Below are 12,132 nucleotides of genomic sequence, written 5' to 3' on the forward strand. Positions count from 1 at the left end.
ACCAAAAGAGAAAATAATGTTTAGCAATTCTGAAGTTGAAAGAACAGAAGGAAAAATGCAAGCTTCAGTTACAACACTGAAGGATTCTATGGGCAAAAATCCTGGTGTGGCACTGTAGAATAAGCAACCACAAGGGTGGCAGTTCAAACTGACCAGTTACTCCTTAGAAACCCTATATGGGGTGGCTATAAGTTGGAACCAACTTGACCGTACTCAACATCAACAACAACACAGGCAAAATATTGGATAAAACAGGAAGCATCAAAAGAAGATGGAAGGGATACACAGTAATTGTGCCAAAAGTAAGTGGTCATTGCTCAATCATTTAAAGGGGTAACATGTGATTTAAAAAACACCAGCAACAAAACAATGACAATGAAGGAAGAAGTTCAAGCTGCACTGAAAGCATTAGTGAAAAACAAGATGCCAGGAAAAAGTGAAATACCAATTGAAATGTTTCAATAAACATGACTGGAAGTAATCCATATTTATGCCCATTCCAAAGAGAGGTGAGCCAATGCAATGTAGAATTCATTGAACATCATCATTAGTATCACATACAAAAAATATGTTGCTTACGACAATTCAAAATTTTCGCAGCAGTACATTGGCAGGATGCTGCCAGAAATGCAATCTGGATTCAGATGAGGACATGGAACTAGGGATATAGCCTGGCTGATGTCAGATGAATCTTGATTAAGCCAGAGAATATTAGCAAGATGTGTACTTGTGCTTTATTGACTATGCTCAGGTATTTGACTGTGTGGATTACAACAAACTATGAATAACACTGCAAAAAACAGGCATTCCAGAATGCTCTACTATGCTCATAAGGATATGCACAGACCAAGAGGCAGTTGTTCAAACAGAACAAGGGATTACTCAATGTTTAAAATAAGGAATGGTGCACACTAACGTTGTATTATTCTTTGTCCATATTTATTCAATTAGTATGCTGAACAAATAATCTGAGAAACTAGATTATTTGAAGAAGAAAAGGGCATCAGGATTGGAGGAAGACTCATTAACAACCTGAGATACACAGATAATACAACCTTGCTTGCTGAAAACTAAGAGAGTTTAAAATAATTTCTGATGAATATCGAAGACTACATCCTTCAGTATGGAGTGCATGTTAAAGTTAAAAAAACAAAAATCTTCATAACTTGACCAATAAATAACACCATGATAAACCAAGAAAAGATTGTCAAAGATTTTATTTTGCTTGAATCCACAATCAATACTTCTGGAAGTAACAGTCAAGAAATCAAATGCTGTATTGCATTAGGCAAACCTGCTACAAAAGATCTTTTAGTAAAGTGTTAAAGAGTGGCACAGATGTTAGTTTAAGGAAAAAGGTGATCCCAAGCCCTGCATTTTCAATGGCTTTATATACATATAAAAGTTGAGCAATGAATAAGCAAGAGGGGAGAAGAATTGATGAATCTGAATTAGTGGGTTGGAGAAGAATATTGAAAGTAAGACTGACTTCCAAAGAGCAAACAAATCTGTCTTGGAAGCAGTACAACCAAAATGCTCCTTAGAAGTGAGGGCTGGGAGACTTTTGTCTCATTTTCATACAAGTTGCCAGAAGGCATCAGTCCCTGGAGAAGGATATCATGCTTGGCAAAGTGGAGCGTCATGGAAAATGAGGAAGATCCCCAACTAGAAGTATTGACAAAGTGATGGAAACAGTGGGCTCAAACCTAACAATTGTGAGAACGGTGCAGGACCCAACATAGTGTTTTCGTCTGGTGAGCATGGGGACCCTAAGAGTAGGAACTGACTTGATGGAGGCATCTAACAACAGCATTTATACTCTTTACATTTTTTCCTCAGCATCTTGGTTTTCTAAAACTTTAAGGCCACGCCTGTAAAAGGATGTCATTTTCACTGAGGTGGTTTCTAGCCAAGTCTCTACCCTTTTGGACTTTCCAGGCCAGTTTTCAGACACAGAAAGAAACACCATCACCTTGGCTTAGAGTTCTGCAGTCCCCATATCTATAAAGATGACAAATATTCAGGAAGGAACTGAGTCTCCCTCCCCCACAGGAATCCCCTGCTGATCTAGCCAGCCTGAGTTAGGCATCCTCCCCAGGGCACCAAATTGCATGTCCTGTAAGCCACTTATTCCATGTCTGTTTCTTCCATCAGAACAGAAAGCCCTTGAAGGTAGTAGGGGCAGCTCCTTAATCATCTCTGTATTCCTAGTGCCCAGCACAATGCTCAACATATAAAGACATCTGCAAATTTCCCAAGTAAATTAATAAAAAAATACAGAATTATTTCAGCAAGTGATAGAAAACTAAAAAGGAACTTTAGGTCCCTCAAATTCCAGAAGTTATTTCAGACAAAAAAATTCTGCAGGTTTTCAACATACCTACACAATGTTTCATTCTGCTGTGTATGAGTCGGTACCAACTCGGTGGCACCTAACAACAACTCAATGTTTGGGAGTCCTGGTGTGGCGCTGTGGGATAATGCGACAGACCGTAAAGTTGTTTGAACTGCAAGATTGGTGGTTCATGCTCACCAGCTGCTCCTTGGAAACCCTATACAGGGTCGCTATGGGTTGGAAACAACTCAACAGTACTTAACAACAACAACAACAACAACTCAATGTTTGTATCAAGACATTGAGTCTGGATTTAATGAAACCTGTAGGTGGCATGTAGCATTTACAATGGAAAGAGAAATAATTCTGTTCATAGTCCTTAGGAGGAGAAGATACATTAATATAGTATAGAGACAACACCCACCACTCGTCTGTCAGTTTGTCATACTGTGGTGGCTTGTGAGTTGCTGTGATTCTGAAAGCTGTACCGCCAGTATTTTAAATATCAGCAGGGTCACCCATGGTGGACAGGTTTCAGATGAGCTTCCAGACGAAGACAGACTAGGAAGAAGGAGTGACAAACTAATTCCGAATATTTGGTCACTGAAAACCTTATGAATAGCAGAGGAAAAACTGTCAGATATAGTGCCAGAAAATGAGCCCCTCAGGTTGGAAGGCACTCAAAAAGCAACTGGGGAAGAGCTGCTTCCTCAAAGTAAAGTTCACTGTGATGATGCGAATGGAGTAAAGCCGGTGGTAGAAAAGCCTGCAGGTCCTTCATTTGCTGATGAGACACAACTCAAATGAAGAGAAACAGCCGTAAACATCCATTGAAGCGTGGCAACAGTAGTGAGGTTGGCCCAGGATCGGGTAGTGTTTCGTTCTCTGTGAATAAGGTCGTTATAAGTCAGTACCAACTCGATGGCACCTAACAACAACAACAACAGAGACAACATAGCTTCTACTCCATCAGTTCCAGGATGGGAAGGCAGTGAGGGTTTAGAGACAGAGGGAGAGTGGCTGATTGAGAGAAGTGGCCTCTAGGAATACCCACTTGTGTCTTCCAGCAGTGCTGCCTGATACAAACCTCTCATTAACTTCATTCTGTAGTCTAGCTGCACCTCTCAGAACCTGACTGAACAAAAGTCCATTCACCCTGAATGCTTCAGAAAACCAACTGTGATTCCACTACAGGCTTAGGAGCACTTAGACAACACATTTTGGAAAGAAATAAATTAGTTAAAAGGGGCGAAAAAACATGAGTTTATTAATTCAAAGTACAGGCTTTTTGGTTACTGCAGAAATTTATACATTTAATGCAAATTTGGCATTTGTTGTTGTTAGGTGCCATTTTGTTGGTACCGAGTCATAGCAACCTTATGCACAGCAGAACGAAACACTGCCTGATCCTGGGCCAACCTCACTACTGTTGCTACGCTTGAGACCATCATTAGTTTGTCGCACTGTGGTGGCTTGTGAGTTGCTGTGATTCTGAAAGCTAGGCCACTGGTATTTTAAATACCAGCAGGGTCACCCATGGTGGACATGTTTCAGATGAGATTCCAGACGAAGACAGACTAGGAAGAAGGAGTGACGAGCTACTTCCGAATATTTAGTCACTGAAATTTCGCATTAGTAGAAAATAAAACATGTATAACAGAGTCACTGATCAAAGATGACTAAGACGATTTCCACACTATGCAGACATCTAAGTTTCTGTTTACTTATGCTAAAATACCAGAGTCAGAGAACAGCAGACATTGACTTTATTGTGGGACTATCTACCCTTTAAAAATGCAATCTAAGAAATTCAGTATTTACCAGGAAATAGGAAAAATAAACTTCACCTTCAGAATCTTAGGGAGAACATGGGAGCAGGATCAGAACCGAGGATGGTAATGATGACACAGCCTTGCTTGGACTAGGAATGCTCGGAGTCAGAAGTGACTTGATGGTACCTAACAACAACTAACCTAAAGAATTCTTGTTCGAACCCACCCTTCAGTGCCCTGGAAGAAAGATCTGGTCTGCTTCCGTTAAGCTGACAGCAAGACAACCCTGTGGAGCACTTCTCTGTGACACATGGGATGGTCACCGTGAGTTGTAATCGACTGACTTCACAGCAGAGTCTAAGCCTGGCGATGAGAAACAGGGACCAATGCAGACTTTAATCCAGTTGGGTAAATTGGGGTCCAAGTCGGTTTCTCAGAACTCTAGCATTAAACCTCAATCTCAGAAAAGCAGTGGGGCAAATGCCACAGAGTCTCAGTATAAGGCCCTGCCTATTGGCAACTCATCTTTTTGTGAGGGATTCTACTGTGCCCTGTTCTCTCTTGCCTACTTGCGTGTTCCTTCTCTCACAAAATGCACACATGGCTCTGCTAATTTCCTCTAGTTCCGTTTAATGGTCAGGTGTGGTGCCATAGGATAAGTACTGAACTGCTAACCCCAAGGTCAGTGGTTCAAACCCACCAGCCACTCCTTGGAAACCCTCTTCAGAATCACTGTGAGTCAAAACCACCTCAACAGCACTTAACAACAACAGCAACAACAACATGCTTTTCTCCTCAGAAGCCTTGGTGCTGCAGTGATTAAAATGCTCAGCTGATAACCCACAAGGCCACAGTTTGAACCCATTAGTTGCCCATGGAAAAACATGTGATTGTTTCTGAAAAAGTTTACAGCCTTGGAAACCCCATGGAGAAGTTCTACTATGTCCTATTGTTGTTGTTGTCAGTGCCAGGGAGTTGGTTCTGACCATAGCAACCCTGTATAGGGTTTTCAAAGAGTGGCTGGTGAGCTTGAACCACCAACCATGAAGTTCAAACCAGCTTTGCAGTCCACAGTGCCTCACCAGGACTCCACTATGTCCTATAGGGTCCTTGTACGTTGAAATCAACTCAATGCAGTGGGCTTGGTTTTTAGGCCTTAACTCTTATTGTTTATCAATTTATTTGGGTACATTCCCTTGTTTCCAGGCTTCTTTCTCCATGTGCAACTCATGGGTTCATTAACCATTTTTTGTTAATCTTACCAAACTGGTAATTATTATCTCCAAGTTGTCTTCCCCACTAGCCTACGGACTTCTTGGAGTCAGGAATCTTGTCCATCCTGCTCAGCACTGTGTGTCCTACCTGCCTGGCTCAAATATATATTGACTTTACCACAATGAATTCATCATGAAAAAAAGTGAAAAATTCAAGGCAAAAAATATCTAGGCATTTTGTTTGGCTCTTCACACAAATGTAGCAAAAATAGCAAACCTGAGGTAGCCCATTGAAACTAATACGGACTAAGAACAATGGGGTGGAACAGGTCCACACACGGAGACTAATCAGAAGGTTGACACTATGCCTCAGAAATGGACTCAACTGCACCTAACAACAACAGAAACCTTCTGATAATGCCCAAATCAGAATATTACGGGGAAACTGCTTATACAAAATAATGTACAAAGATAAGTGTTCATAATTCTCAGATGTGCTGCAGTGCACAGTTTGTACCCCAAGATCCTTTACCCATCAGCAATTTAGCACTCAAAATATGTCTTTGCAGAGCCCAACATAACACTCTTCATTGTAAATCTAAATGTCACTTGCTCTGCCCAGTCGCAGTGTGAGAGACTAGGGTTATGGATTGAATCATTGCATTACAATTATGTGCTACAAATCCTAACCTCTATTCATAGTGTTATAATCCCATTTGGGAAATGGCTGCTTTTTATGTTAATGGAACATTATTAATACAGGCCGTGTTTTGATTCAATATCTTTTGAAATATAAGAGATTGAACTAACAAGTGAGCAAGCAGAGATGAGGGAAAAGAGTTGCCAAGTCACATAAAGGTTACCAGGGACAACCTTTCCTCCAGAGTCAACAGAGAATCCTTCCACTGGATGCAGCACCCTGAATTCAGACTTCTAACATTCTAAACTATGTGAAACTACATGTGTGTTTGGTATTTCTGCATAACATATATATACAGCAGTACTCCATAATGAAGATACATGTCACAGGAAAATGACATGAGAACCTGCTAGCTTTCAGGTAGAACATGAAATGATTTACATTATTTCAAAATTAAAAAAATAAAAAATCCATTAAGTAGGTATGATTATTCTCATCTCACATTTATAAAAGGTGGCAGCCAAGAGAAGTACGCTGTGTAATGAGTATGGAAGTAGAGTTTGGGCCAAGGCCGGTAGCCTTCCAATTGTGTCCTCTCCACTGTCCCCCAGTGGAGTCAATGTCCTGTCAGCCAAGTCCTCAAATCCAGGTAGTCACACAAACTCTCCTGAAAGCGCTTGGGACATCATTCCCTAACTTATCTTTCCTCCTAATCTCCTCTAACTCAAACCCCAGCTCCACACTGTTCCCATTTGGAACAGTAAAGATAAGGCCACCAAGGAAACATTTTACCTCACTGAGGTGTTGTGACATATAACCTCATTGAGGCTTTGTTCCTAAGGCAGCTCAAAGCAAGTCAGAATTATTTACCTTTTCTGTGTGAACAATGTACTAAAGAGTCTTTCTAAGAATAACAAAATATATTTTCATAAACCAATAGAGAACAGTTGTTTCTTTCCAAATACATATTTAAATTGTTCAAGAGCAAAGATATCAGTCTGAGGACTCAGGTGCATCTGACCCAAGCCATGGTATTTTTAATGGTCTCATATGTATGTGTATACTGGATGATGAATAAAAAATATTGGAGAACTGATGCATATGAATTATGGTGCTGGCAAAGTATACTGGAAGTTCCATGGACTGCCAGAAGAATGTACAAAACTGTCTTCGATGAAGTGTAGCCATAATGTTCATTAAAAGAGAGGATGGCAAGAATTCATCTCTGATTATTTGACATGGTGTCAGGAGAGATCGATCGGTTCATGGAGAGGGAACTCATGTCTGGTAAAGTGGAGGGTCAACAAAAAAGAAGAAAGTACCCAGTGAGATAGACTGACCCAGTGACATAGGACTGAACAGTGTTTTGTTCTGTTGTGCATAGGGTTGTTATGAGTCAGAAACGATTCAATGGCTCCTAACAACATGTTAATATAGTAGACGATTTCCTGGGAAAGGGAATTCTTAGTGGAAAAGACTTACCCTTTCCATTTCTTTGAAGTCATCATCTAGCTTGGTTCCTTCTGCTCCCCCAACCTTCTCACTCACTTTCTGTAAAAAAAAAATCAGGAGAATTATTACCAATAGAGTTTCTCTTTGTTTTCTAAATGTGTTAAAAATTCCAAGCACTTTCACAAATCCTCTAAAGCAATCTCATAACCACTCTATGACACAGGGTCACAGTCTTACTTTCCTGGGCAGAAACTGGCTAAGAGTCTAACTAACTTATCAAAGGTGAGAGTTCGCTGGTAAAGGTCTCAAACTTATATTTTCTAATTTCCAGCCCAGTGCTCTTTCTATTACACACCTCACTATAGAATTACCTAATAACTAACATTTTCCTTTCAAAAGTTCTGAGGGACAACAGCATCATATAATAGTAATTTCACTTTGATAAGTGGATCTAAAATGCTACCTAGGTAGAAAATTGCTACTTCTTTAACCTATTCCTCAATGGACTATTGAACAGATAATAGCATCCATCTATCAAACTGTTAAAAAAAAAAAGTCAGGTCAGCTGATCTCCATATAAAAGGACTTGAGTAATAAAAAGCTTCTTGTAGCTGTTTATATCCTTATACACATAAGGCAAACTATACAAAAAGTGCTGAAGGCATTTAGTTGCTCCCGAAAAATGTCCAATTATTATACATTTTATAGCTATAACTAAAATATAAAATGGGCATTTTCCATGTGTAAAATTCATGCAAATAAAAAAAATTAGATAAAGTATTCTGCCTTGATACAAAGATTCTAATTAAGTTTAATAAAAATTTATGAAGGGATCACTGCAGTTTCATCAAGAAGAAGAATATGTACTGCTAATAGATACAAGACTGCATTCATCTACTTAATTGTAGATGAAACAGATAGATGCTTTTCTCACGATGTCAATGTAGTTATATAAATTTATCACACACAGATATCACTGTCTGATTTTTAATTCCATTCCCTAGCTGCTGGATTGAAGATCCTTGCAGAGTACTCCCCATCATGACCAGAGCTGCAGAAATCTCAGTAACAACCTGGGACATACCAGTGAGTAAGGTGAACCCCATGAAAGAGCAGCTGTACATGTGGCCTATACTTCTAGCCAAAGAAACTCTGGAATCCCTTGCTGAGAGTGGCTATGGTATGTTTTACTCTCACTCCTCTCTGTCCTTCACTCCTGTTCTCTAGTATTGAGAAAATCTTCTGAAGAGACCACTCTTAGAAAAGCTAAGAGTCTGTGTTAGGTCAGTAGGAACAGCAGATATACAGTATGCTAAAAGAGCATGGCATGGAATGATATTTTATTTCTTACTGGGCAATATAACACCTAGTGCTTATGGAAATTAGATGACACATGTATATGAGAACCTGTGCCTGAATCTATAAGGTCTGCCAAATACCCCAGCTCTCTTCCTCATCACTAAAGTATGTATGTGCTTATAGTACCCTGGTTTCTCCCATCTGTTCACTTAACTGCTGCTTCACACCTTGAAAAGAGTCTATTGATGTCTATTAACATAATTTAAAGGTCAACAATAGAAAGTAAAAGTTCATAACAATAATGCTAATATCTTTAATTTGTAGATTCTTTAACTACACAGAACAGGAGTCGATATTTTGGCTATGATGCAGATGCGAAAATACAGCACTATGGTAAATTATCTGTCCATGGTAGTGCACTGGATGTAGTTTTTATATGTGCAGCTGTAAACTTTGCATTTGCAGTAGGACTTTTGAGAGCTGTCCGTGGTGCTGCCTTTTCTGCCTGGAGCTCCATTACTTTCAGATAGCCAGAGTTGGATTTGAAGCCTTACCTACTATCAGCCCTCTTACTTCACCAGTGCCCTGGGTGATGCGTGTATCACAACAGCAGTCTGTACATGTCCAGGTTCTGATTGCCATCCATGCTTCCTAATATAAATTCTCTAACAACTGTGATCTGATATAGCAATTGAGTTCTCTGACTGCATTTTTAAGAAAAATATTACCTTATCAGAAAGTGAAGTAGAAGAATTAGAATTCTGATTAGAATCTTCTACTGTATTTCCAAATACCAGTGATTTGTCCTGCATGTTCAGGTTTAAGTTACAGAAAACCATGGATAAAGGAGCTTTTATTTTGTTGTTAAGTACCGGTGAGTCAGTTCTGACTTACATAAGGTTTCCAAGGAGCAGCTGGTATGTCTGAACTGTGGGCCTTGTGGTTCACAGTCCAGCACCGATCCTATAGCGTCTTAAAGGTTATTAATAACAGATTCTTCCTATCACTAAGCTGAGCACCTGTGAAGTGAATTTTTACTGTCACACTGGTTCCCTCCAACTTTGCTTGGTAACAAGTAGATTTGGGCTTATACTTTAACCCCTAGTTTTATTCCTTATTCTTGAAATACATGGTTGACAGTAAAATTTGGGCTAGGAAACTAACCTAGTCAAACCCCTACACAGTAAAGAAATATTTGCTACACAGCTTTAAATCAACTGTTGTCATACTTAACAGTATCCAATGTCTGAGAACTCGCTATAACCCAAGGCCCATTATTGTCAAAAAGGGTCATTATAGATTTAATAAAAAACTAACCAACTACCACTGGGTCTATTTCAACTCACAGGGGTACTGTATACGGTTTCTGAGGCTGTAAATTTTTACAAGAGCAGAAAGCCTCATCTTTCTCCCATAGAGAGTTTGGACTACCAACCACATTGTCAGAAGTCAAGTGTATCCTGCAATGCCACTAAGCCCTCCCATTATCTGCGAATGAGACATTGTCACTTATCATATCTGAGTAATGTGTCCATTTACCCTTACAGTAACAGAGAATCACATTTTGACCACACTTAGGCAGTAAAATATGACTCCCATCAGATGTACAAGGACCACTATCACATTTCCAATCTTATATTGATCAACTGAGAACATTTTCCACTTTCCCCTTTTATTTATTTATTTTTGTATCTACCAACTTAGCACTACAGTATCTGACTCACTGTCTCCAACAGAAGAACAAATGGGGTCACTCTAAATGTAAAGAAATTTGGAACAAGTTCTAGTAGTCCACACTAAGTTCTAGTAATCAAACTCATCAACTGGTTGATTTTACAAGTACTGTGTGTGTGTATGAATGGAGAGAGAAAGAGACTGACCCACAGCACAGAGAGCAAGAGAATTAAGCTTCTCCACAAAAGCTGAGGTGCTCTGAGAAAAATAGTTTCACAGCATAATGAATGATGCTAGCAATTAGACACAGGTAATGGTCTGATTGGTAGTTGATATAAAATTTTCTTACTTGATTAGATTCCTAGAAATAAGTAATATTCAAAGTGACATTTACACTGTAACCTGAATTACTTTTTTCAAGTCATAAAGGATCTAAATATATCAAGGACTGCATTAAACACTGGGCTAAATAACAAATGACTCATTCCTTAGACACATGACAAGTGTTTGCTCATTTTCTTTAAATAATGTTACTAAACATCCTCTAGCTTGCTATATAAGAGACAAGATGAGGGATACAAACTCCCAGAGTCCCTTTAGCTAACAAGGACTTTTAGTTTTATTATCAGAGACTATTTATTTAACAAAAGTTTGCACTACTATGTTCCAGTGAGATGATTCCTACAACTAAGGTTTCATGGTATTGAGCAGTTTCTTAAGCAGAGTAGTATACTTTCACTAATATGCTTGTAATTTGAGAAACTTAGAGTCTATTTAAATAATGCCTAGCAAAAGGCATTTAAATCCAACAGAACAGTACATATGAGCCAACATACTCCACTATGTCCCATGGTATCTATCAGCTATACACTTAAAAATACTCCTGTTTAAACTCTTCAATGACACCCACTTAGCACAACACTGCGCTTATTCTTCTTATCTGCCAGTTGCCATTAAGTTGCCCGAGAAGAACTGTGCTCATAGGACATGCAACAACTGAGTTTTGAAAAGTAGATCTCTACAGTCTTCTTTCTGAGAAGACTTGATCTTCCAACCTTCAAGTTAGTAGCTAAGCATGTTAACACCTTTTGCACTACCCAGGGATTCCTGCACATGCTCTGTATGTTCTTCTTGTTCTTCTTCGTATTCCTAACAACTACTCAGTAAAGATTTGTGGAGCAATGTACTGTTGTGAATATTGAGATGAGCGTAAATTTTAAGGTGGCAGACCAAGGCAAATAAAACTGATCACCCCATTCTGGGATGGGCTTTAAAAAAGCACAAGTTTTCAAAATGGGGGGGAAATATGATAAACTCACACTTTAAAGAAAAGGCATCTTAATTTTTAGTCTCCAGTGGTGCTGCCTCATGCTTACTATTTTTCTCCACAGAGCAAATAGGAAACACACCACAGGGAACCAGCCGCCAACAACAGCTGGATAAAAGACCACTGGACCCAGTCCTAAGGATGCTGCACGGCTTTCTGACAATGACTCATCCTCCCCCATGTTAGCTGTCACCTGCAGGCAGAAGATGCTCCATCCTCTAGCTGCATCTCGAATCTTTTTCAACATTACATTTTATTTTCTAACCACGTAACCGCCAACCACAATGGCTTCAAATACTGTTTATAAAGGTCTCCTTGAAAATCACCTCATCAGTGAAACTCAATAGACTTAAAGCCAAACTGCCTCTCACACCAGCAGTCCTTTTGCCTTCTAACTTGTCTTTATTCCTCACAGTGGC

The 12,132-nt window shown here is 39.4% G+C and overlaps 1 protein-coding gene across 1 annotated transcript in view; it reads right to left on the reverse strand.

Moving 5' to 3' along the window:
• The window catches only part of LOC102838596 (endophilin-A1-like), a 253,551-nt gene that overhangs the window by 66,844 nt on the left and 174,575 nt on the right, over positions 1 to 12,132 (reverse strand). The window contains exon 2 of the mRNA XM_006864476.1: positions 7,444 to 7,512. Coding sequence (XP_006864538.1) covers positions 7,444 to 7,512 — 69 coding nt within the window. The remainder of the gene's footprint in view (positions 1 to 7,443; positions 7,513 to 12,132) is intronic.

The sequence above is a fragment of the Chrysochloris asiatica genome, unplaced genomic scaffold, assembly GCF_000296735.1.
Source record: "Chrysochloris asiatica unplaced genomic scaffold, ChrAsi1.0 scaffold00065, whole genome shotgun sequence".
NCBI lineage: Eukaryota > Metazoa > Chordata > Mammalia > Afrosoricida > Chrysochloridae > Chrysochloris > Chrysochloris asiatica.